Raw genomic sequence first — 24,761 nt, 5'->3', positions numbered from 1 at the left:
GGAGACGAGAGAGCGCCAAGATCGTGAAAAACGAAGCCAATAAAATTCAGAGATAATAGGAAAACGCCATCATGATGTCCTACGTCCTGTCGCAACCTTCACCAATCTTTTGCGAGTGCCGATGATTGTCATGTGCCACCAGCGGTGATGTGTTCCCGCAAGTTACTCGGCTCGGGCTGCTTCTTCGCTCGTCGACCTAACAGCGTTGCACTATCGAGACTGAGTTCGAAAGCACCCTTGTTTTTGACCTGTCGCTTAGCCGCGGCAGCAACTGCAGGCGAATGTTGGCCATACCCGCGCTCTTGTTGGCGCGGCGCTGTTTGCTGCTGCCTTGCTTGGGCTGCGGCCGAGAGCGTCGTGTTGCGCATCTTTTGCTCCATCGACGAAACGTCTGCCCCCTGAGACTTGGGGAGCTTGGCGGGTGGGTGTTGTTGCGAAGACTCATACGGTACTGATTCGGACGAGTACTCGTCGTCATCTTCATTCTCATCGAGGGCATTGAGCGAACTGATGGCATTTGCACCACGGTACCCCTGCTTAAATTGCTTCTTCCTCTTACCCTCCTCCTCTTGACGATGGACGGCATATCCGACATCGAAGACTTCTCGCAGGTTGACGGCACCGGGCGAACGGAAATCCTGGCGCCTCGCGCCTGGCGACTCAAGGTAAGAAAAGTCTGGCTGTAGTCTATCGGATTTCTTTGCAGCGGGCGTAGCGAGAGGCGGTGCATCGTAAGCAGAATAGGTGGGTTCGTCTGCTTCCCGTATCCACGGGTGGTTGAGGAACTGGTTGATATCGTATCGCTTCTCAGGATCTACAGTCAATAGATGTGAAACAAGGTCCTGAGCGGACTTGGAGATGTCGTCCCACCATGGAGAAAGGAAGGTGTATTGTCCTCGTGCGACCTTTTCAGTCAGGGTCTGGATGGATTCGTCATAGAATGGTGGGAAACCGCAAAGGAGAGTGTAGAGCACGCATCCGAGTGCCCACATGTCGACACTCTTGGAGTAACGCTCATCCTTGACAATCTCAGGAGCTGTGTAGCCAACGGTACCACAGGGTGTCATGGTTTGACTGTCCCAGATGACCTTGCTCAGACCGAAATCTGCAACCTTGATCAGGCCAATACCACCAGCACCCTTACCCTTGACGAATTCGCCCTCGTCGGCCTTGTCTTCGTCATCTGGTCCCTTGGGCTGGGGGTTACTTGTTGGGACAAACGGAGTGGGGTAGAACAGGAGATTCTCAGGCTTGATATCACTGTCAGATGACGTCAGTGACCACATTCTTGCCAAGGTCTCGATGAGGGTACAAACCGATGGACAACACCCGCCTCTTCGTGCAAGTATTGTAGTGCTTTTGCTACCTGGATGATGGTGTGTCGTGAAAGGTCCTCGGAGAAGTAGGTCAGGCGTACGATCTGGTGGAACAGCTCACCGCCTGGGCAAAGTTCGAGCACGATGTAGTAGTATTGCCGTGATTCGGAGAAGTCGATGAGCTTTACAATGTTGGGGTGGTCAAGTTGGCGCATAATTTGTACTTCCTTGAGGATGTTGGCTCTCTATGGGCATTACGTTAGTGCTTGCCCTGCAAAACCCAGTGGATGGGGGGGTGTGGAGGCTGATGCTGCTGGGGTCGAGCATCAACAATGGGTGTAGAATATATCGCACCTCGGCTGCTTTTGGCGTCTTGAAGTCCGGATGCACATGCTTGTCGCCCTACATCGGCCTCGCGTTGGTAACGTCCAAAAACCCCGAACCTGATCAGACGTGATGTGGAGGAAAGGAATAGAAGATAAGGAGATGGGAAAGAGAGGGCAAGAGCGCTAGGTAATACTGACCTGCTGCGAGTTCATCTCGAACTTACGGACGACTTTGATGGCGACTTCGCCCCATTGTCCCGTAGTGTCGCGTGCTCGATATACGTTGCTGAAAGCGCCGTCGCCCATCTTCTCTACTAGCGTCCAGCGCTCGAGTCCGGGGTACTTGGGCAGCTTGCCCTTGGCCTCGCGCTCCTCTGCAATAATACGCTCTAGTACTGACGGGTCCACGCCCGCCTGCTTGGCTGCTGCTGCGTTCTTTTGCTTGTCACCGGCCGCCCGCGCAGCTGCATCGCCTGCCTGCGCAGCAATGTTGCGGTTATCTCCGGGGCCTGCGCCGACCGAGTAGTCGCCGTGGGGGGCAGCCTGGTGCTGGAGGTGTCTGGTATCCATATTAGGCTCTGTGATGCCATGGTGGATGGGGTCTGGGGCCTGATTGTGTCGCTGGTGCTGGGACTGGGCGTGCACATTCGACACGTTGGTCGTGGGCTCAGCATTCTGGCGGGCCTGCTTGCCATGGCGCAGGAAGTTCTTGAAATTCTGTATCGCGGCCATATTTAGTGCTCGTTGTGCGGTGTAAAAGACGAATTACAAAGCCGTCGTTGGGTTGGCGGGGTAGGCAAGGCCCAGAGGGCAGCAATCAAGGCTTGGAAACGCCCGCGTACAACCGTATGTAGAGGAGAGTCTAGCGGCAGCACAAGTGAAGAGCTCGTAATGAAGGGGGGAGTATCTTGGGGGCAGGCGACTGGGTGAAGAGAAAGGTCGGGCATGCATGGGGCGAAGGAGCTGGTTGCCAGAACAAGAGAGGCACGTATGACGCAGCCGGGGGGCCTTGGCGTACATATGACGATGCCCGCTACATCATCGCAAACAAGCTGACCACACGCGCACCAAACCCCGAAGACGACTATGGATGCGCGGTGAATCATGGCCTGGTCCTCTCTCGACTGCTCTGTTCTGCCCTGTACGGACAAAACAAAACAAACGTATCGCGCTGCTCTTTGAATCGTAGAGAATCGTGTCTTACCTCAATAACCGGGCCCATCTTGCTGCGTCCTCCTCGGGGAGACGACGCGTGGGATTGCATGTACAGTAAAGCGCCGCCTAAGAACAAGTACCAACCGCTCTGGAATGTGCCTCGTCTACGTTATTACTCGTCTAATTGCCTCTTGTCTTTGGTGGAGATATGACGCCGTTTCCGCTCGGGCGCGTTCCGCCTGGGATGGATGGGAGATCTCGCTGCTCCCCTAGTAGCTCGGTGCTACCGCGGGTGTACAGGGTGGACAGGGAGAAATGAAAGGCTGCCTGCTGCAGATTGGGTTTCAACCTGTCTTATTCGTTGCCGCGTCGATTCCGATCTCTCGATGAGCGCTAGATCAATTGATCCTCGTATTTCGACGGGGTGCTGGATATAGCAAGATAGAACCAGGGAAAGGTACTGCGAAGAGGAAGAAAAAGAAGTCGAACAAAACCTGTCTCTCGCGCAAAGGGCCTGGGACGACTATATTATCGCTTCCTCTGTGGCTTCGTCCATGCACGCGCTATTCACGCCGGTGTCTGTCTACGGCGCCGCGGGACTCCGGCCTCGCTTTTCCAAGCTCCATGGTCTGTTGCAGAGAGGTTGGATGGGCTCTATTCGACTCGCTAGGAAGCCCTCGGCATACGCCACGCTGCAGAGTGTCCTCATTGCGGCCTTGGAAGAGGGCCCAACGCGCTTGAACACTACCCAATGGATGCATATTGGAGTAGGGCAGCCCCCCTGCCAGTAATTTCCGCTTCGTGCCTCCTCCCGGTGCACGGCCAGACGTTGACGTTCTGATAATTCAATGTAGCTCCACGGGCCTGTAGGGCTGATCGTTACGTCATCAGCTATGGGAAACGTCAATCTTTGCCTCCAGCGAGCAACGTGAAACATATTTGACGTTTGCGGCGTCCATTCACTATACATTGGTACATGTCCACAAGACGGATAACGCAGCACGCCGTGCGTCCAGGTTATTGATTGACTTTGTCTATCGTTGCTCATTTTCGTCACCTGGAAATGCCTCACGCACTTGGCCGATTGCTCGTCATGCACGATGGTGCTTACTATGCTGCATCTAGATGCAGCATGACGGTGACATACCGAGCCAGAAACATAGTACGTCCACTATTGAAGTCTACCATCTACATGACAGGATGATTCAATGTACCTACAGCCGACGCTCACACCGTTCGCATGCACAGTCAAACCCCCAACTCCCCTTCAGAGTCGACATGCGCTTCTCCCTCGACAACTTCCTCTCTTCGCTACTCAAATACGTAATGCACAGTTCCTCCCCCCTCTTAATATCCCTTCCCACCCTAAACTCCCATGCCCTTTCTATCCTCTTCTTCTCAATGTTCGCACTACACGAATGGTTAAAGTAGCTCGCAGCAGGCCAGCATCCGTAGCCAAAGAACTCGGAGCCGTCGTCCTCGAGAGAGCGGATGCCGAACGCGTTGTGCGAATCGCGGGAGGAGAGGAGGAACAGCGACTCGGGTGTGACGAGAGGCAGGAGCGGCAACGGGAGCGTAGCGAGCAGGTGCAGGTAGGACTTGGTGAAATCGCCGAGGTCGTCAGAGCTATGGTAGGGCGTGGAGTCGTCGGCCAGAGCGAGCACTCGTTCCCACCCTTCTGCGTGGCGATGTCGCCAGACGATGCCGCTGACGCAGAAGCTCATGACATCCGGTGATATCTGCTGAAGCAGTGCCTTCTGCAACGCCTTTTTATGCTGCTTCGTGACCTGTACCACGTTCTCGTTGCCCTCGGGTGTCTGCTGTTCGTCTTGCCTGGCAACCCGTATTAGCGCCGCCTGCGCAGCAACACTCGCCCACGCTTGTGTGATCTCCAGCCTGTTCGGCCGCGGCAGATCAACATCGACCATGTCGCTCTCCTCCTTGCTGCGTCCCTTGACTAATCTCTCCACAGCACTCCAGGCGTCTACTCCTATTTCACCACTTTCTTCCCTCCATCTCTCTTGACACTCTTTATTGCAGAACGCAAAGCCCACTGTCTTGTCCCGTATGTCCAGATCTCGACCATGCTCGTATCCAAAACATTGTCCACACACCTCTCGTCTATACGCTCGTAACAGGACCGAAAGCGTCAAGTCGTCTGATCGCCATATCAATGTGTCTTCGAGGATGTCTTGTGCAGCAAAAACAGCACGACCAGCACTTGGGGTGTGACGGATCTCGAAAAGGGTTGAGATGGGGGCGCCAGCTGGCAGCGACTTGTTTTGATCGACGAGGGAGGAGAGCGAGGATATTGACGATGTTCTCGATATGCTTGACACCGAGGACGCCGTGGAGGATTCCATAGAACTCGTTGTAAGCACTGGCCAGTAGTAACAATATCTGCAGCTCGGTGAACGCTTAGGATATCAGCATCAAGGTCGCAGAACAAATCTCTTCCAGTTAGCAACTGTGCCAATTCGTAAGCAGTTACGATTTCTGAATCTTCCCAAAGAAGATGCAATCGATTGGGAGCAGACCGTAGGCCACGGTCAATTTCGTATGTCACGTATACATGAGCCAGCTGTGAATGATCGGATGAAGGCCATGTTGGATTGCAACGTCGCTGTTGGATTAGCACAAAGCTGCGTGTGAGGAGTGAAAAAGGGAGGGGGGCGCGAGAAATATGGTATTTCGGAGTGTCTGGATTTGGGCCAGACCCTGAGATCGCCACAGGGACCAGGGCGATAACGATAAGCGACCTGTCAACCAATGTTGTCTCGACCGCCCATCACATGTCATGGAATGTTTGATCCAGAGCCTCGGAATCATCTTCTTTCAGACGGATCGAGTGAACAAAAGGACACTGTACCAGGTGTCGGTATCGAAGACACCTTGAACCGCCATTTAATACATACCCGCAGAAGGATGCATCAATCCTGCCTTCGAAATCACGACAGGGCGTCGACCGCACGTCCCAGGTGAAATCCATCGCTCAACATCCACCCTCAGGTTATCTCAATCCACCTCGGCGCAATCGCCACGAGTCATCATGGTCCCAGGGCGATGAGGGGAGTAGGTATGCCAACTTCAGATATGAAATTAGTGAGCTTCCAATGCAATGCACGGAATTGCTTGGCCTGGAACTAGTTCTCTACCAAACAGCACTATATCTTCAGAATCTCCTACTGCCCAGTCCCCGTCTGGCTTGTCAACCCGCCGTCGACGACTAGAGGTTGCCCCGTAACATACTTGCTCGCTGCACTGGCCAGCCACAGCGCTGCGTTTGCGACATCTTCCGGCTCACCCATTCTTCCCATCGGCACATTGTGCTGCGTAATCTTCCTATACACTTCTCTATCTTCTTCTTTATCACTTTTCCCCAGATTCTCTACCAATGGGACCAAGATGAAACCAGGGACCACGCAATTCAATCGCACGCCTTTTGGCGCGTACATTACCGCTGATACCCGTGTAAAGTGTATTATAGCGGCCTTCGCAGTGGAGTATGCGACTTGCGCTTTTCCAATGTAGGACACACCAGCGATGGACGCGTTGTTGACGACAGCTCCTTGGTTCTGTTTCTCCATGATAGGGAGCACGTGGTGGCAGCTCAGGTATACGCTCTTGAGGTTCAAATCCATCTGTTGGTCCCACACCTCTTCCGAAATACTCCCTGGGGTGCCTGGTCTGGTCATGCCAACGTTGTTCACCAGGACGTCTATCCGGCCATACTTTTCCATCACCGCGTCGACCACCTTTTTCACGTCAGAGGACGATGTGACATCCGCAGCCATGACATCGCATATCCCACCCTCATCGCGTAACCTAGTTGCGGTGAACTCGGCAGCGGTGAGATTGATGTCACAGCCAAAGACTTTGCATCCGTTAGAACAGAAGGCGCGTGCGGTTGCGGCTCCGTTGCCCCAGATGGAAGATCCTTCTACCCGGGTTTGGCCTATGCCCATTACAAGAACAATTTTGTCCTTGAGATCCGGAAACGTTGGAAAGGTGTATGCGCTCATCGTAAAAGTGGAAGAAATGTGATGTTGAAGGAAGACAAGAGAACGAAAAGATGAACTTGCCACGGTCTAATGATATAGGAAGTACAAGATGAATTGTTTTATCAAACCCTGGATATTTCTAACAAAAAATGGAGATTGATGTGCAGGGCGCCTTGAAAGGAAGAGACGCATGACTCCCCGCGATAGTCTGGATATCTTTTACCGAGCCCATTAGGAATCGGGGATATTGGTGCTTCTCCGACACCCGTCTATCCGTGAACAACACCATATGACGCTCAACATTGGAAATCGTCCTCATTAGCTTTGCTTCATAGAGCATTGGACTCCTCCTAGGATAATACGCCTGATTCATTTCGTGGGGCCCCGCAACCCTAGTCTGCGCTACCATCCCCGCATCTGAGAAAGATAAAAGCTGTGTCACATTGCATCTGAGGAAGACAGAATCCTTCTTCTCTCTTATTTTTTTTAAGAGTTGCATCTACCCGAAGATATGGATGACAAAAACGACGTCGCAATGGTCGAGGTTTTGGACACCAAGGCCGCGCTTGCGCCTCAGATTGATCCCGAGTTGGAGAAGAGGTAAATACCCCCAATTGCTACGGAGCTCTAGAGGATACACGACTGATAGATTGATGCGTAGAATGGTGCGCAAGATTGATCTTCGACTCCTTCCTATTACTGCACTTGTCTACCTGCTCTGCTACCTCGACCGCTCGAACATTGGAAATGCAAAGATCCTCAACTCCTCAACAAATGACACCATGCGGGAAACCAACAACATGACAAATTACCAGTTCACAATCGCCCTCATGGCCTTCCTTATTGCGTATTCAATATTCGAAGCTCCGTCAAACCTCGCGCTCAAGGTCATCTCGCCAAACAAATGGATCGGTATTCTCGTGATTGCCTTTGGGGCACTATGTGCTGGAATTGCGGGAACGCACAACTTCGCTGGAGTCACCGCCTTGAGGTTTCTTCTAGGCGCAGCGGAAGCTGGCAGCTTTCCGGGGTTGATTTTCTACTTCAGCTTGTGGTATAAGCAGGAAGAGCGAGCTACGAGGATTGCAGCATTTCTATGTAGTGCAACCCTCGCGGGAGCATTTGGCGGCGCATTAGCATACGGAGTCGGTCATATGAATGGTGTAGGCGGGCTGGAGGGCTGGAGATGGCTCTTTCTTCTCGAGGGAAGCATTACTGGTAAGCTCGTCCTCAAGTCACGGTTTACAGAATGTTTGCTCACCCTGAGCAGTGGTAGTAGGCGTCGGCGTTTTCTTCTGGCTTCCAAGTTATCCTGAGCATGCATCCTGGTTGACAACCGAGGAGAAGGAGATGCAAAAGATTCGACTTGGCGTGAATGCCAATGCGAGGTACGATATAGTTCTTTCGCAAGTTCCATTACATACTAAGCCAATATAGCGAGGATAAAAAGCTCAACTGGCCTGAGATCAAAGACTGCCTCACCACCTGGCGTCTCTACGTTCACTACATAATATACATGGGTGTGGGTGTAGCCGTGGCCTCACTTTCCCTCTTTTCGCCCACCATCGTCGCCGGGCTTGGATACAAGGACTTGCAAGCGCAACTCTTCACCGTGCCACCCTACGCAGTCGCATACGTAGTGACATTTGGAGCTGCCATGCTCTCCGACCGATTCAAGAGTCGAGGACTGATCGCATCCATCTCATGTCTCATCGCCGGAATCGCCTTCATCGTCCAGGCCGCGCTCCCAGGCACTGCATACAAGGCGCGCTATGCCATGCTCATCATTGCAACCTCAGGTGTCTTCGGTGGGCTGCCGCCGCTTTGCGCCTGGGTAGGAGATAATGTGCGGACTACGACAGCCGGCTCACTCTCAACGGCTCTGAACATTGCGTTCTCAGGCCCCGGGCAGATAATAGGAGTGTGGATCTATCGCACCCAGGATATGCCCTTCTATCGGCTTGGGCATGCGATTAATGCCGCCTTTATTCTGATGAGCGGAACGTTGAGCTTTTGCCTCATGATGTATTATCGGGGATTGAATAAGAAAATGGTAGGGACGAATGAGCAGCGATGGATGGCCTAAAGGAACAGACTTACTTATAATGCTATTGTCTATAATTGATCAAATTGATTAAGTACGTTTTCATGCATTTTTATTTTCGTATTATTGGCATATATGAAATAAAGACCCCTATACTCTGGATACGCACCATGCGAGATTTGGATAAGGTGCAGTGGATAGGCCCCAAGATAGCAGTGTCGATATTATATATGTAGCGTAGACATTTCTGCGGGTCTGATGTCGTCGCAGGATGTTTAGCTCTATTTCACTTAGCAATACGTCTGAAGACTATACTAACTTCAAAAGGCACTTCTGACCAATGGTACTTTGTCTCATTATGTTTACTGTTCAATATGCTTCCGCGTGTTTAGAGATAGTTGGGTAATGGGTTTGTCGACAAGTAGGGTATGATGCAATTAAGATCTAGAAAATCACTGAGGCTTCAATAACTATATAAGCTTGCATTCAGCTCACCACTACTCTTAACAATCAACAAATTCGTGATGCTCGTAAGTAGGACAAGCACAAGGTGTTCTCGAAGGCGCTCGAAGATCACGTGGGGCTTGGCTAAGCAGTGGCGCTAGTTCTGCACTAGCTACTGAGAGCTTCGCGACCGCATCGCGACTTTTCCATCTCACGGCCTCAGCAACATCGCCCCCGGCTACGACACCCGCCACCCCATAAATACCACCGCATCTCCCCGTCTTCCATCGCGCTGAGTACCCACGATCCAGATATCCACACCACACCACCCGACCGATCGTCACCATGGCCAACTACCTCGCTTCCATCTTCGGTACCGAGCAGGACAAGGTCAACTGCTCCTTCTACTACAAGATCGGCGCGTGCCGCCACGGCGACCGCTGCTCGCGCAAACACGTCAAGCCTTCTTACTCGCAGACGATCCTGCTGCCCAATCTGTACCAGAACCCGGCGTACGACCCCAAGAACAAGTTGAATCCGCAGCAGATGCAGCTGCACTTTGATGCGTTTTACGAGGACATCTGGAGCGAGCTGTGCCAGTATGGACTAGTGGAAGAGCTGGTGGTTTGTGATAATAATAACGATCGTATGTATTCCCTGCGAGCCTCGCTCTCGCTTTGTCGCTGTAGCGCTGCTTTTGCGCAAAACGTAATGATACAACAAGAGCCTTTGTTAACATTTCACGCCTCCGACAGATCTCATCGGCAACGTATACGTACGCTTCAAGTACGAAGAAGACTCGCAAAAAGCATGCGACGCGCTCAATTCGCGCTGGTACGCCGGGCGCCCTATATACTGCGAGCTCTCGCCCGTGACCGACTTTCGAGAAGCCTGTTGTCGGCTGAATTCAGGCGAGGGCTGTGTGCGCGGCGGCTTCTGCAATTTCATCCATCGCAAGGAACCCAGTGCGGAGCTGGATCGCGAGCTCGACATGTGCACGCGCAAGTGGCTGAAGGAGAGGGGTAGGGACGCGAGGAGTATGTCCAAGAGCCCGACGCCACCTCCCGCCGCGAAGAGGTTCTAGTGCGTGCCTTGTCGTAATGCGACGGGCGTCTCGCGGAGAGGCTTTAGGAGGAGAGGCCCAAGGATGAGAGTGGGAGAAGGTGGAAGATGAACGGGGAATGGACTGGAGTTTGGGCGTTCAGATTCCTCCATGTCATTTAGCGGCGTTCCGGGTCGAATTGCACATGTTTTGATTCGATAATAGCAGCGATGAGTCGCTGACGGGGACTTGGCTGTATGTAGATTGCGGAAAAAAGATTCGTTAGTTCTCTTCACATGCCTCACTTGCCCACTCTCCAGACGTGCTCTTTGCGACAGACAATCATTTGCAAAAGCTTGATATAGAGGTAAATAGACATTTGCAATTTTGAGCCCTCGAGCGAGCCTGGTATCATCATCTATGGTATAAACAGTCCTAAGTAGAAAGGAACTTCAGGCAACCGGCATCTCTGAAGTGATGAAAGAAGAAAGAGCGCCTAGAGTTTGGAAAACCCCGCCCGTTGGAAGAAAAGGGGACTTTACGCCCGCCTGCCCGCCCGCCCCGTGTCAACGCCGTCCATGCATGTGTACTGTGTCATGTGTTCCTGTCTGTCCTTGCCTAGTCCCATTCATATTACGCCCACGCTCCAAGTCCATTGCCCATATCCAAGAAAATTAAAAAAAAAAGGCACCTCTCGCCCAATTCCGCGCTTCTCGTCGTTCAGATAATCTTCTTCCCCTTGAGAATAAGCAGCGTAACCACGATACTCGCAATCAGCACACCAAAGCCCAGCCAGAAACACCAGCAAATCCACGTCCGCTGGCGCTGCTTCTTGGTCTGGCTTTCGAGCCACGAGTCTCTGCAAGGTGGGTCAGCGGTGATCGTAGTCCAGAACTTGAAGCTTGACTGCGGGCGGCCGGAGAGGGACATCATGGACGAGTTTGTGTGGCGGTGTAAGGAGAGCAGGGGGAAGGAAGTGCGCCGCTGGGAGGAAGGGCGAGATGGTTGTGGGGGAGTTGCTAGGGGTGGTTGCGGGATGGCGGGCCGTAGGAGGGGTTTGGTCGAGGGCGTCTTTTGCAGTTTGGAGCGAGGGCGTTTTGGCGGTGGGGGCCGGCGGGAGGGCGTCTCCGTTGGTGGTGGTAATGGGGAAGGAACAGAGGAGAGCAGGGCCAGGGGCAGGATTTCAGGGGACTTGAGCGATGACGATGTGGGCGATGCTAGTGGCGAGCGCGGAAGGGGGGAAAGAGAAGGGACGTACGAGTGCTTGAGGTTGGGCGCCTTCGTCATCTCTTCCTTTGCTGCGTCGTCCTGGTGCACGGCGATGCTGAAGCGCCGCCAGAAGTTGGGATCGCGGACCATGGCGGTCAAGGTTCGTTGTGGGTACGTTCGTGGGTGGGGGATCGTTGGGGTCGGCGGACTGCAGCCGCTATGCCGCGTGTCGAGGGTGTTGACAGTGGCGAGGTCAATTTGTTTGTTGTTCGCCTACTCGAGGCGAGAGGTTCGTTGATAGATCTTCCCACGATGCGAAGTAATGCTCGAAGTATCTTCAGCGAAACCGAGCAGCGTCCGAGACAGTAGCGGCGGTGTCGTCGTGCCTATTATCGATTGTCGAAGGCAAGATGTTTCATGCGGGGTGTGGTAGTGGTAGAAGCGTCGTCAAGGAATGTGGGTGAGGTCGCACCGCAACACGGAGTATGTTGTGGAGAAGCAGATTGGGTGAACGCTCGAGGAGCAGGTGATCCGGTGCGCTTGTAGAACGTCGTACTTGAAACGAGGGCAGTAGCGGTAATTGGTCGAGATGAAAGAATGACAGCAGTAAGTGCGAACGGAAAGGCAGCTCTTCAAGGCGCAGGACGATGAGGTGAAAGTGACAGTGAACGACAGGACAGGAAAGTGAACACAGGAAACGGAAATGGCATACTTAACCCTGGAATTCTAGACATCCCCCTAAAATAACGTGCGACGGTACTTGTACCCATGTGAGGTAACATTGCCGCTGAATGGTCTGCTAGACAAGTCGTCGATATAGTTGCGAGAGGGGGCAACCAGTGTGTTGGTGCTCGTCTGCTTGAATGTTTTGGAACGAGCAAAGCGTAGCCAATCAGGGCGCGCAGGCCTCGAGAGGCGTTGGGGTCATCCTGGCGGGCCCATCGCTGAGACGCATGGCGGTAAGGCGCGGGAGATTATGGCGCAGGCTTCGAGGCCGCCATTGGCATGTGCTTCGAGGGAGCTATATTATATTAACTTGAGCTGCTGCGCTGCCTTGCCAAAGCTAGACGATATAGTGGGAGGAGGTGTAAAAGGAGAGACGCTCCTACGAGTGAGTGCATACCACACGGCTGGTACTACAAATCCTCTTCTTGGTGACACTGAACATGATCAGTCACCGCCCTTCGCACGACTACCGTACAGCATTGCCACGTTTTGAAACAAGACGCTAACCGCCAAACATGCTTCGTCGACTACCCAGTGCAGGCCTCAGCTCGGTCCCACCCGATGTCTTTGCTGTCGTTGAATCTCCGCCCCCAGGAGATCCCTTGACGTTGCTCCTCGAACCCTGCTATACTTGAAATCATACCCGCGGTCCTCTCTCTACCCGACCTCAGGCAGGCAACGTCGAGATGCCGATCGAAGAGCCGCTGCCGTTCTGGCTCGCCAACGTTCCGAGGGACCAATGGCCGACCGAGTGTCCAGACTTCCTGAAAGTCTGCAGTGAGAAGGATCGCAGCATCATTGGGACCCCAGACGAGCAGTACGCTGTGTTGACGTGGGAGGAGGTGCGGGAGCTCGTCGGTACGATAATCGCGATGGGCCACGAGGGAGCAAGCTTTTGATGGTTGTACGACAGGATCCGATCGCGTCGACAAGTTTCATCGCAAGCCGTCTGAGCTACGGAGATATAGGCAGTTCACATACCGCCTAGTCGAGGAGTACGGGAGCATTACAGACTTCATCGTCAACAAACGCCTGCAGTGGACGCAATTGGAGCCTAGAGGTGGGCCCTTTGAGTACGCAGAAGACATCAAGATTCTCTACAACGACTGGCCCTACGGCATCGACCCCGACATTGTGCATCTTGTCGTCTGGACCAAGTTCGGGCTCGAAGACGACCCTGAGACAGGTCGGTCGACGCCAGAGTCTCAGCAGGAGATTGGCGAGTACGTGCAGAGGACGTTCGCATCAAAGGTGCAAGAGTTTGTCTGGTTCAAGAACTGGAGGAGCTTGAAGAGTGTGGACGCGGTGGAGCATTTCCATGTCATGCTGTACAAGCCAGATGGCGAGTTTCTGCAGCACATCACGAACGGCGATGTGCCGATGACCGAGCAGTTGGCGAGTAGTGGGTGAGCGACGCGTAGGATTCGCGAACTATTTAGGCATAGGGCGTTGTTAAGTTCTTGGATATCAGACTGCATTTCTTGTTTGGGACGTATAGAGCAGGTTTTGGGATGAATTCGTATGCAATTCCCACCCAATAGCATCCCTTATCCTGTGCAACCTCTTCGTGAAAAGCCAGACGTAGGCAAGGCGAGCTTCTGGCGATTCTGATAGTTCTCCTGAAGATCCCAACGGGTGGTGCTAGGTCTGATTGGAGCGGAGGATTCAACGTGAGACTACCCTCCAAAAAATTTGACAGCGCCTTTTCGTCATGGAGCGTGATGCATGGCGCACAACCGCGGACATCAACTTCAACCATGGCAGAGAGGCGCTCTGGTCATATGCATCACGCCGCAGACATGGGCAATAATACTAGGCGCAGACAAGGTGCATGTTCCTTTGTTGGCTTGCCGTTGATGGTCCAATTGTGCCTGCAGCAGCGGGCTACAAAGGCGGTGAGGGGCGATAGCGTGGTCAAAAAAGTTGCGGGACGAGCAACGCACGCACCCTGTGGGCAGGGGCGCCTCCATACTGCAGAGGGCTTGAATGCATCTTGCACACACGCCTACACGCTCCTCTGTTGCTGTCCGTTCTCTACCGTGTGCTCCAGAGCGTGTTGCGACACCAATTGTCTGATTTGTGGCGGCATTGCACTGCATTGCTCGTCGGTCCTGTACCTGGTTCCGATAGCGGCTCAACGTCACTCTGGGCACCGCGGACGCCGTGTACAGGGGAATAGGAAACATACAGTGCAACTTGCTCACACCCTCTACAAGTTGTATACTCGACTACGCCGCTACTCGTACGCGTTCAGCTTCCCGTCGAGCCTCCGCACAGCCACCGCGAGGCGTCACCCATGCGAGCAGTTTCCTCCTAAAACGCCCCACGACTGCCCCCCACTGAAACAGCTTCGGTAGTACCACGACAACATGTTTGGCTACCTCACCAGTCGCTGGCAATCTGCTGGCGACCCCAAGAAAATCAGTCCCGGCTGGTTCGACCGCCATGTCTCCCCAATCCTCCTCTCCATCGCAAAGAAGGCCTGCACACATCCCATCCACACCATTGTCACCATCGCATTCCTCGCCAGCTACTCGTACCTGGGTATACTCGACAAGGGCCTGTTGGAACATGGCATCGAGGAAGCGACCGGTCGGCTCGAGTTCCAGACGCTTTTGGCTGGCAGCAAGCGATTGAGGGTGGGAGAAGAGACGTCGTGGCAGTGGGAAGCCGAAGATGGCAGGACCAGCGTTCACAAGGAGAAGGTATGAAGGACTGGACTGGCACCTTGCATAGCACCCTCACTAACCAACGCAGACGGCACACGAGCTTGCTCTCATCACCCTCGTCTTCCCCGAATCGAGCACCATTAACTCTGCACCCTCGCAGCAGGCCGTCCCCAGCAATGTCTCAGCAGAGCTACTCCCTAGCTCGTCGAGCTCCTTCTCTACCCTTTCGCACGATACCTCGCTCGCCTTCTCGATTGCGTACCCCGAAGCCGCCGACTTTCTCATGGCAATGCAGGAGATCGCGGCCCCAGAGGATGCAGCACAGTCTCAGGGCTCGGAAAAGGAGGGCACGCGCGAGGAGAAGAAGTGGATGATGAAGGCCTCCAAGAACGGCAATGCGCCTGGAGGCGTGCGCAACTGGTTCACAGATTCATGGACCTCCTTCGTTGATTTGCTCAAGGTACGTTTCGCTGGCCAATGACATGTGCTACTTGGCTCACCATGGATTGCAGAATGCGGATACAGGCGACATCATCATCATGGCACTGGGTTACCTCGCCATGCACTTGACATTTGTTTCGCTGTTTCTGGCCATGAGGCGATTGGGATCCAACTTTTGGCTTGCGGCCGCTGTCCTACTCGAATCTGCCTTCGCCTTCCTCTTCGGCCTTGCTATCACGACTTATCTCGGCGTTCCCATCAACATGATCCTCCTTTCTGAGGGCCTTCCCTTCCTGGTCGTCATTATTGGATTCGAGAAGCCCATTGTTCTGACTAAAGCTGTACTCTCTGCCTCGTTGGACGCACGACGGGATGCCGAGGAGCACCGAGGCGAACCGCTTACCATCCAGTCGGCTGTGCAAACTGCTATCAAGAGGACTGGCTTTGAGATCGTTCGCGACTACTTCTTCGAAATCTTGATCCTTGTTGCAGGTGCGATGTCAGGCATCCAGGGCGGTCTCCGACAGTTCTGCTTCCTCGGCGCTTGGATCCTGCTGTTCGACGCCGCGATGCTTCTGACATTCTATACTGCAATTCTTACCATCAAGCTAGAGATTAACAGGATCAAGCGTCACGTTGCTCTCCGTAGGGCGCTCGAGGACGACGGCGTGGATGGAAAAGTGGCAGAAAACGTTGCCCGCAACAACGACTGGCCCAGGGCCCAAGACATCCAGACTGGTACCAGCACGACGACTGTGTTTGGAAAGAAGATTACCGTTCCGAAGTTCAAGGTCCTCATGGTTGCTGGTTTCATCCTTGTAAACGTACTGAACGTGGCCACTCTCCGCTTCGGCCTGTCACCCAGCAAGGCGTCCCATGTGTCTGGTGTTGGCGCTACACCTCCTCTCGACCCGTTCAAGGTGGCTGGAAGTGGACTGGATCACATTCTCGCAAAGGCCAAGAGCTTGGGAACCTCAACCATTGTCACAGTGCTTATGCCTATCAAGTACGAACTAGAGTATCCGTCCATCCACTATGCTGAGCCTAGCATCACCGAGACCGATTCAGCGTTTGGCTCCAACATCAGCACCCACATTGTCGATGGTGTGCTCAAGAGCTTGGAAGACCCGTTCCTTAGCAAGTGGATCATTCTCGCTCTGGCAATGAGTGTCGTCCTAAACGGCTATCTCTTCAACGCTGCCCGCTGGACGATCAAGGAGCCTCACCAGCCACTTGAACCACCTTCACCGTCTGAAGTTCAAGAAGGAGCTCCTTCCGTGCCGCCAACGCCTCGCGTATCTTCAATGCACATGCCGACCCCACCGCGCACACCCGGTCCTGACGAGCAAGCGGGTCGTGGTACAGTCCAGCCCCTTGCACAAATCGCCCGCCAACCACCACCCGTTCAAACGCAGATGCTGCAGCCAGAAATACCCGCTGGTCCTACTGAACAGCAGCAACAGCAGCCCAATCGTCCTATGGAGTTCTTGGAGCATATGCTCCGGGAGAAGCAGGCACCGAAGCTTACCGACGAAGAGCTTATTGATCTTTCAATCAAGGGGAAAATTCCAGGATATGCTCTAGAAAAGACGCTCGGTGACAAGACCCGCGCAGTAAAGGTTCGACGTGGCCTGGTCGCGAGAACACACGCTACAAGGGAAACTTCGACACTTTTGGAACGCTCGCTTCTGCCATACAAGGACTACAACTACGATCTCGTACACGGCGCATGCTGTGAGAACGTCGTCGGCTACCTTCCGCTTCCCCTCGGTGTTGCTGGACCCATCATGGTGGATGGGCAGAACTACTTCCTTCCCATGGCGACTACCGAAGGTGTGCTCGTTGCTTCAACCTCGAGAGGTGCAAAAGCCATCAACGCAGGCGGCGGTGCTGTGACTGTCGTAACTGGCGACGGCATGACCCGCGGACCCTGCCTGGGCTTCGACTGTCTGGCGCGTGCGGGTGCCGCAAAGATTTGGCTCGACTCGGACGAGGGCCAAAGGACCATGAAAGACGCGTTCAACTCCACATCACGCTTCGCTAGGTTACAATCGATGAAATCCGCTATCGCAGGCACAAACATCTACGTTCGCTTCAGAGCAACCACCGGCGACGCCATGGGCATGAATATGATCTCTAAAGGTGTCGAGCACGCGCTCACTGTTATGGCCTCTGACTACGGATTCGACGACATGAGAGTCGTCACTGTCTCAGGCAACTACTGCACGGACAAGAAAGCAGCCGCCATCAATTGGATCGATGGTCGTGGCAAAGGCGTTGTTGCGGAAGCCATGATCCCGGGTAGCATCGTCAAATCAGTCCTAAAGTGTGACGTTGAAGAGCTTGTGCAGATGAACATTTCCAAAAACCTCATCGGGTCCGCCATGGCAGGTGCCATGGGTGGTTTCAACGCTCACGCTGCCAATATCGTTGCTGCTATCTTCCTTGCCACTGGTCAGGATCCCGCGCAGGTCGTGGAATCGGCGAATTGTATTACTATCATGAATAAGTACGTTGTCCTCCCCCTTTAACCAAGGATAGCAAATGCTAACGCATCACAGTGTCAAGGGCGACCTTCAAATCTCCGTTTCTATGCCCTCGATAGAAGTTGGTACCATCGGCGGCGGCACCATCCTCGAGCCGCAATCCGCCATGCTCGACCTCCTCGGCGTCCGTGGCGCGAATCCAACATCACCCGGCGACAACGCACGGCAGCTTGCGCGTGTCATTGCGGCGGGAGTGCTAGCCGGCGAGCTTAGCCTAAACGGTGCGCTGTGTGCAGGACATCTGGTCAAAGCGCATATGGCGCATAACAGGAGTAATGTTCCGAGTCGGGCACCCACGCCTGCGCCGCAGACTCCGGCTGGGAATGGAAGTCAGACGCCTGTCACAGGAGGTGCGATACAGCCTCTGAGCTCGATTGCGAACGGGCCGCTACCAAGGCGGTAAAGGATGTAGGGACGTAATTTGAAGTTTTGGCATGGATGGATACGGATTAATCACTGGCAAAGGAGTAGTGGTTAATAGACTGGGGGTTGGCGATATGGGACGGTTTGCGCCTCGTCTCGTAGACAAAGTACCGGTTTTGGGTATATATTGCATTAGCATTGCTACATGGCTATTCTTTCCGCGCTGTGTACATAAATTAATGCATTTTTTTAATCTTCATGCTGCTCTGTTTCTACACTTTTCTCTTTGTCTCTTTGTATATATGTCCTTTCTCCTTCAGTCTTCTTGTTGTTCCTCCCTTTGTTCCTCTTTTTCCTTTTTCTGCAGAAGTTCTCTAGCACGACCGGCCGGTGGATTTGTGGTATATATGCACTAAGTCTAAGCCTGAATTAGTGATTTCTTTTTTCTCGGGGCGTGGGTTTGTTTGTTGGGGTTCTACACTCACTCACTCACGTGTATGATTGGCTTCTGATCCTACATGCAATACACCAATTGAACTTGCCGCGGCCTCTCTTCCCGCGCCCAAGTCCTCGCTTCGGATAAAGAAGCCTAGCGCTATTTCTGCGACGATGAGCTTGGAAGTTTGAGTGTGCCAGAGCGCGGTGAACTCTGAGGCTGGGTGTGTATTTGCATGTCTGTCGGTCCCCTGTGGAACTTCTGTAACTCAGGCATTGCCTCTATCTCGGTCGCTGAAAATCTTTCTAAGTCTATGCCGGGGTGTGGTACAGCTATATTCTCTCGGTATTCAAAGTAGCTCCAGAGAACTGGCGATAACTCAACAGGTAACACTGGGGCGTAGGCGCTTTTGAAATCTCCTTTACGTCTCATCGGGGTATGTTTCGTGATGTTACGCCATGATGATCAGCGGTGGCTAAGACAGGCAGGGATCTTCTTGTTGGCGATGCTTGGAATTGTATGTATTGTATTCTTCGTAATTGAAAAGATGTTCTCAATGATCACGATCGGCGGATGCTTCGTCCAATAATTTTACCACCGCATCATTTCCGTTTCTTGCTGCCCACCACCGCGGCGACTGCCCATAGTGGTCGTTTGCGTGGATATTAACTTTGTTTGTTTTTATTAGCAGCTGGACTACCGCCGTATGTCCATATTGTGCTGCCCACGAGAGCGCTGTTCGTCCGTTGTCGTCCCATACATCAATGTCTACTTCGCCAGCCCCAGACAGGAGCTCGATCATCGCCACACATCCGGTCCGTGCCGCCCACCATAGTAATGATGGTCCAGTATTATCATCCGCGTTCACATTAATGTTGCTAGTGTCATGCAGCAACTTGACAATATCCCCATATCCTCTCACGACTGCCCATGATCGCAACGCCCACCCGCTATTGCTCCGTGCATCAATGGAGACCTTTCCAGTGTGAAGTAGTAGCCTGACTATTTCTTGGTGTTCATATGCTGCTGCACAGAGAATCGGCGACTGCTCGAAACGGTCCTGTGCGTTGACGTCCACGTTAGCTACCTCAAGCAGCAGTTTAACTACTTCCTTGTATCCATTCCGTGCTGCCCACAAAAGCGGTGACTGCCCCCCTCCATCTCCCTGATAAAAGTTCCCCTTGAAACAGTTAAGTAGGTACTTGACTAGGATTTGGTTTTTGACATCTGATTCAATGACATCGTTCTCTAGGAAGGCTTCTACAGCAATGCGAAGAGTATACTCATCATCGACAAGCGACATGAAACACTTTTCTAGAACTGAATTTGAAGTCGAGAAGCTTCCTTTCTTAATGAGAAGTAGGAGTAAGTCTATTTCATTATTGTCAATGACTGCGTCCAGGGCTGTACGACCGTCCCCAGTTTCCAGTTCAACTGCCGACGGCGCACACTGAAGTAATGATTGAGTGAGTTTGTTGTGTCCGCAATCTGCTGCAATCAGTAAAGGCGATTCTCCAATCTTGTTTTGACAAGTTGCTGATGCACCGTATGACAAGAGCAGATCGACCAAATCCGCCTGACCTCTTCTGCAGGCTATAAGAAGTGCATTGTCATCGTTCCTGCTCTCAAATTCATTGAAATATTCATCGAAATATTCATCGGAATCTTCATCGTAGCCTTCACTGTTATCCTTGGGCTCGGAAAGTCCTCCAAACATTGGTGACTCAATGGTGTTGGCTCCAGCTTTGAGGAGCTGTGCGACAATTTCCTTGAGAACATCGTCCTGGTTGAGATGGTGGTCTTTTACAGCGAAGAATACAGCCCCGTCCAAACATATGTTCTTCCCGATCAGTCTAGCGAGAAGCCTCATATTTCTGTTGCTAATGGCATAAGCCACTAGCGCCATTTCTCGTCCCATGTACTTCAGATCAGCACCGGCTTCGATCAATTTGGAAAGGACCTTGTCAGCCTTCATGGACAATGCAATTGTCAACGCTGTATCTCCGTCGTTATTCTCAGCTTCAATATCCACGAGTCGACTTTCTTTGTGCCTTTTGCATTTGCCCTCATTGATGCTGTTGTCACCATGCTGAGACTGCCACACGATGGACTGGTCCAGCAACGTCAGTGCTATATCTTGGCACCCCTCACGGATGGCAATATGTAGTGGCGTGTTCATGTCTGAGTCTTTGCCATCGATCGTTTCGTCGCTCTCATTTAGGTACCCATCACATGCGCTGTTCGAGCCGAACGCAGCCAAGACATGGAACGCTGTTGCTCCACAGAATGGCCACCCTAGAGGCGTATGGGCACTGTCAGGGTCCAAAACCCTCAATAGGTCCGCAAGTTGTTGCATAGTCCTAGACTGGGGCGTCCATTGAATGATTGTGAGCAGGTCAGGCTGGAGAATCCTTTCTTTCTCAACTTTGCGAATGTGGTCGAAGAGATATCGCGTTGCGTACGGTGCCAGGGGAAACTGCGATGAAACGGTGCCCCGCGGTAGCCGGGCCGCTTCCAGTAATTCCCTTAGTGTCAAGTATCTAAGACAAGACCTTGATATCTGGAAATGGCCAGCGCCTGCTGGGGATTGCGGAGCGTGCTGGTTATCCGCCATGTCATAGAGAAATTTGTCGAACAGGTAGTCGGCCACAGATTGATGGATAAGTTGGGCCTCGCGGTCTGGATCTTCCTCGTTAGGTTCGTACTGCTCATAAACCTCGCGAGTCTGAAATTGGACAAGACCTCGAGAAATGTGCTTAACATGCCTCTCGAAGCCGTCTAGGCTTTCTGACCAGCTCTCGTGGTCTCTGAGTTGAGAGATAGATGTGCAGCTCATATCCGCATCGGCAGCAAGCGCTTCTCGAAGCTCCTGCGTAGATAGAGGCCTCTCCGCGAATAAAACCCATTGGAAAAGCTTTGTCATCTGGAGTTTTTCTGTTTTGGTAACGCTGCTCAGGAGTGCGGCATATAGCTCACTTAGAGTTTCTGGACAAACTGTGAGCTCGTCAAGTAGCTTGTCTGCTCTGATGCCTGCCAAGTTCCGACCAATTATTTTTTCGGTAACTAGAAATACCCACTGGAAACCACCTCGAGCTTTCAACAGTATTTCGTCCTCAATTTGCTGGCGTTTTCCCTTCAGCTGAATGTCTTCTAGTCGCTTCCGAGTATACCATTGGACATCCTTACCGTTCTCGTCTTCCACGTTTATCGCTGGGATGGTTTCTAGGCCAAGGATCGGATAGTGTCTGGAAGATAGGCATACTTTGAACCGCGCTCCTTCTGCCTTCGCCTGCTTCGCGACTTCTTTGAAGTATGCTAGTAAACTCTTAGCAGCAACTTCGCCACATTCATCAATGGCATCGATGAAGACGATGACAGGACAAGATTGTGTCCCCTTCGTCAAAACAGTAGTCAGAAAATCTTGGAGTTCTTTGGTGGTCCACTTCCATCTGTCCGCCATATAACCCCCAAATCGCTTCTCCCGCTCTTCGAATTTCGTGGTCAGTTGAGCGAGGTAGTCTGGAAAGTTCTCGAGCATGGAATTCAACATCGCACGAAATATACCTAATGGTGTCTTTTGCAGATCCGTACCTTGGCCATGAACAAAGAAGGACAGAATAAGTTCCCCAGACTGGTTTTCGTGCATTTTCCGGACAGCATATTTCATAAGCACAGACTTGCCGGCGCCCGGGTTCCCTTTGATCCAAAGAACCCGTTGAGTGCTTTTCAACCAGACGCGAAAATGTGGATGTTGAAGAAGCCAATCACAAGTATCTTTCGCGGTGTGAATATCGTCGTGTCTGTACTCTTGTTCTGGAAACGAGAGCGTTCTAAGGCAATCTATATTGCATTAATGGCTTGTCAAATGACGTGCATAGGCGACTGACCTTGCTCCTGATCTGAAAGCTGTGCTGATACTGTAGCGTCAGAACCGAGTTTCTTCATGTCTGAGGGGACTTTGCAGTACATACGTCTAGCCACAAGCTTGGTTTGTGACCCACTCGTCGAAGTGAACTCAGTCTCAAAGCCATTAGAAGCATCGATTTTCCTACGCTTAGCAGAAGGGTTTGCACAATATTCGAAGTCGTGTTCTTGCAGAGTATTAATAACAGCATAATAAAATGCAAAAGGCAGCTACTACACTAACCGCTTACGCCACTCATGGCTTCATCTACCGGGGACGTGTCCGCAACCTCCGCCGCCGGTAACACTGATAGTAATTCCTTCGCATAGGCTGCTGCTATCCCCGCTGCGTACGGCTGCCACTTCTTGTTCTTGTGCGAGTCGGCGTAGTCGCATATGCCGCGGATGACAAGACACTGAAAGCTGTTCATCAGGCCTGCCGCCTCCATCTCGAAGCAAAGCACGCCCCCAAGCTCCGCGCTAACTCTGTCTCTTTCAGCAGCATCTCTCATCACTTGGTTGCCTGATGCAATCGTGCCGTAGTGCACGACTACGTTCTCTTCGCTCTCGCGTTGCGCTCGCGCTTTCTGTCTGTTGGGGTTGCAGAGCTCGCATGTTGGACCGCCCTCGTGGTTATAGCCTGCCTCGAACAGAATGTCAGGCCCCGTCTTGCTGCGCTGGAATTTAGGTATGCGCTCGAGCTTGGATGCATACTCCAAGAACCTGCGTTTGCCTCGTAGCTCGTGTGCCCGCACTCGTGCTACCGCAGCAAGCAGTATTTGCGGCGGAGAATTCAGTGATCCCGTCCGTTCGAAGCCGCTGGGTGTCGTCTTTCCAAAGTCGTATTGTACCACGCCCGCGAAGGTCTGATATGGCTGGCTGACTACCACATCTCCGAGTCGAATATCTGCCTCTGGGGTCGGAACGCCTGCACCAATGCCAACCATCAGCCCGAAGCGTATTCCTTTGAACGTCGCTCGCATCTGCGTCGCCACGGCTGCCGCCGGATTGTTACCAACGCGGCCAGCCGGCAAGCACGCAATTACAACATTGTGCCCTGCTATCGAGCCTAGGGCGTACACATTCTCGTTGTTGTCGTTGTACTCGCGTCCAAGGTCGTCGTGCTCTTCGTCGAGCATCTCCTGCGCTGCCGCCAGCTCGACGGGGAGCGCGCACACCCATCCGACGGTGTAGTCTTCACGACGCAGCCGGCGCGGCATTTCGTCTCGTTAAGAAGGGAAAGAGGGGAGGTTGGAGTTGTACTAAGCCGATGTCGAAGAGGAGTAGTATATGGTATTCCTGGTCTGGCAGTCATAGCAGCGCTGTTGGCCGTCCTTGTCGTCTCAGCCTTGTGGCCTCTGCTGCCGGCGTGCAGCAAGGCAACCATCTCGATGGGGCACAGCCGCAAGCGCTCACCGGTTTCTTGGAGACCACGATTGGTCCGTTCATTGGTCAAATGTTCGTACTGGCCTCCTATAGCCACGCTTTGGAGGATCTGCGCAGGCTAGTCCTCTATCTCGGCATAATTCTGCTTGTATAGCGAGCTAACTATATATCCATTCTTTGATACCGCAAATGCATCATATCGCTGTTATATGCCTTTGTATGCACTTTTGCAAATAGCAAAAGATTCGAAACTGAATACTGTACAGCCTCCCCGGTGCAGTGCGACTTGATCAATTGTTCCAGGCACGTCATCCCCCTTCTCTTTTGTTGCAGCGGCTAGGCAGTGAATTAGGACTCCGAAAGCTCGAAACTATAATATATGTACACGTCAGGCCAAGGCAACGAGCATGCAGAGTGGTCGGTTTCTGGGAAGTTATGGATCTACTTGGCTTTTGCGATTCCACTGACGCTCTTGAAGCTTGGTATCTGGGGTCTGCAACAGAAGCGAACTTAATGTAACGGTATGTAAGTATCTTTGTGGTTGATTAGGCCGCATTTTTGAGTCTGACTTGCTGTGGTAGCGGCATGGACGCTAAGCCTAGGTACCCGGGGAAGACACCAGCTTAGCGTCTTTGGAACCTACTTTCTATAGCATTATCTCTCAATATACTGTGCGGTAGAACTCAGTGTTCAACATTTTCCTTAATCCCTCCTCGCGCGTGGTGCACTCCACGCCATCTATCACCTCTCCTTC

General features: G+C 52.7%; 10 protein-coding genes across 10 annotated transcripts; 5 read left to right on the top strand and 5 right to left on the bottom strand.

The window, feature by feature from the left end:
- Positions 1-128: 128 nt before the first annotated feature.
- On the bottom strand, positions 129-2,374 carry K460DRAFT_377603 (calcium/calmodulin-dependent protein kinase type 2; the record flags this gene model as incomplete). The annotated part of the gene is made up of 4 exons (XM_040934989.1): positions 129-1,260; positions 1,317-1,561; positions 1,671-1,718; positions 1,841-2,374. 4 exons carry the CDS (start codon positions 2,372-2,374, stop codon positions 129-131), a joined length of 1,959 nt encoding a protein of 652 aa, XP_040788942.1.
- Positions 2,375-3,775: 1,401 nt separating this feature from the next.
- K460DRAFT_367180 (SET domain-containing protein) lies at positions 3,776-5,466 on the bottom strand. Its single transcript, XM_040933520.1, has one exon. The coding sequence runs from the start codon at positions 5,158-5,160 to the stop codon at positions 4,012-4,014; it is 1,149 nt and encodes a 382-aa protein (XP_040788941.1). The 5' UTR covers positions 5,161-5,466; the 3' UTR covers positions 3,776-4,011.
- Positions 5,467-5,937: 471 nt separating this feature from the next.
- K460DRAFT_367179 (putative short chain type dehydrogenase) lies at positions 5,938-6,937 on the bottom strand. Its single transcript, XM_040933519.1, has one exon. The coding sequence runs from the start codon at positions 6,817-6,819 to the stop codon at positions 5,980-5,982; it is 840 nt and encodes a 279-aa protein (XP_040788940.1). The 5' UTR covers positions 6,820-6,937; the 3' UTR covers positions 5,938-5,979.
- Positions 6,938-7,309: 372 nt separating this feature from the next.
- K460DRAFT_283185 (MFS general substrate transporter) lies at positions 7,310-8,884 on the top strand (the record flags this gene model as incomplete). The annotated part of the gene is made up of 4 exons (XM_040928636.1): positions 7,310-7,398; positions 7,460-8,016; positions 8,066-8,186; positions 8,236-8,884. 4 exons carry the CDS (start codon positions 7,310-7,312, stop codon positions 8,882-8,884), a joined length of 1,416 nt encoding a protein of 471 aa, XP_040788939.1.
- A 614-nt stretch (positions 8,885-9,498) lies between these two features.
- On the top strand, positions 9,499-10,721 carry K460DRAFT_339553 (RNA-binding domain-containing protein). The gene is made up of 2 exons (XM_040931086.1): positions 9,499-9,932; positions 10,042-10,721. The coding sequence occupies exons 1-2, from the start codon at positions 9,632-9,634 to the stop codon at positions 10,368-10,370; spliced, it is 630 nt and encodes a 209-aa protein (XP_040788938.1). The 5' UTR covers positions 9,499-9,631; the 3' UTR covers positions 10,371-10,721.
- Positions 10,722-11,048: 327 nt separating this feature from the next.
- K460DRAFT_406582 (uncharacterized protein) lies at positions 11,049-11,687 on the bottom strand (the record flags this gene model as incomplete). Its single annotated transcript, XM_040936974.1, has 1 exon — positions 11,049-11,687. The coding sequence occupies one exon, from the start codon at positions 11,685-11,687 to the stop codon at positions 11,049-11,051; it is 639 nt and encodes a 212-aa protein (XP_040788937.1).
- A 1,262-nt stretch (positions 11,688-12,949) lies between these two features.
- Positions 12,950-13,840, top strand: K460DRAFT_386631 (uncharacterized protein; the record flags this gene model as incomplete). The annotated part of the gene is made up of 2 exons (XM_040935612.1): positions 12,950-13,121; positions 13,177-13,840. 2 exons carry the CDS (start codon positions 12,950-12,952, stop codon positions 13,671-13,673), a joined length of 669 nt encoding a protein of 222 aa, XP_040788936.1. The 3' UTR covers positions 13,674-13,840.
- Positions 13,747-14,795, top strand: K460DRAFT_123852 (uncharacterized protein). Its single transcript, XM_040926640.1, has one exon. It carries the CDS (start codon positions 13,985-13,987, stop codon positions 14,618-14,620), a length of 636 nt encoding a protein of 211 aa, XP_040788935.1. The 5' UTR covers positions 13,747-13,984; the 3' UTR covers positions 14,621-14,795.
- K460DRAFT_313743 (uncharacterized protein) lies at positions 14,222-18,647 on the top strand. The gene is made up of 4 exons (XM_040930254.1): positions 14,222-14,968; positions 15,021-15,392; positions 15,445-17,882; positions 17,935-18,647. The coding sequence occupies exons 1-4, from the start codon at positions 14,633-14,635 to the stop codon at positions 18,320-18,322; spliced, it is 3,534 nt and encodes a 1,177-aa protein (XP_040788934.1). The 5' UTR covers positions 14,222-14,632; the 3' UTR covers positions 18,323-18,647.
- Positions 18,648-19,271: 624 nt separating this feature from the next.
- Positions 19,272-23,841, bottom strand: K460DRAFT_356058 (ankyrin; the record flags this gene model as incomplete). Its single annotated transcript, XM_040931928.1, has 4 exons — positions 19,272-22,237; positions 22,310-22,531; positions 22,606-22,809; positions 22,866-23,841. The coding sequence occupies 4 exons, from the start codon at positions 23,839-23,841 to the stop codon at positions 19,272-19,274; spliced, it is 4,368 nt and encodes a 1,455-aa protein (XP_040788933.1).
- Between the last annotated feature and the right edge of the window lie 920 nt (positions 23,842-24,761).

Source organism: Cucurbitaria berberidis (assembly GCF_010015615.1).
Source record: "Cucurbitaria berberidis CBS 394.84 unplaced genomic scaffold K460scaffold_3, whole genome shotgun sequence".
NCBI classification, from domain to species: domain Eukaryota; kingdom Fungi; phylum Ascomycota; class Dothideomycetes; order Pleosporales; family Cucurbitariaceae; genus Cucurbitaria; species Cucurbitaria berberidis.
The sequence above is the reverse complement of the archived record's forward strand: the minus strand, read 5'-3'. Positions and strand labels throughout refer to the sequence as shown.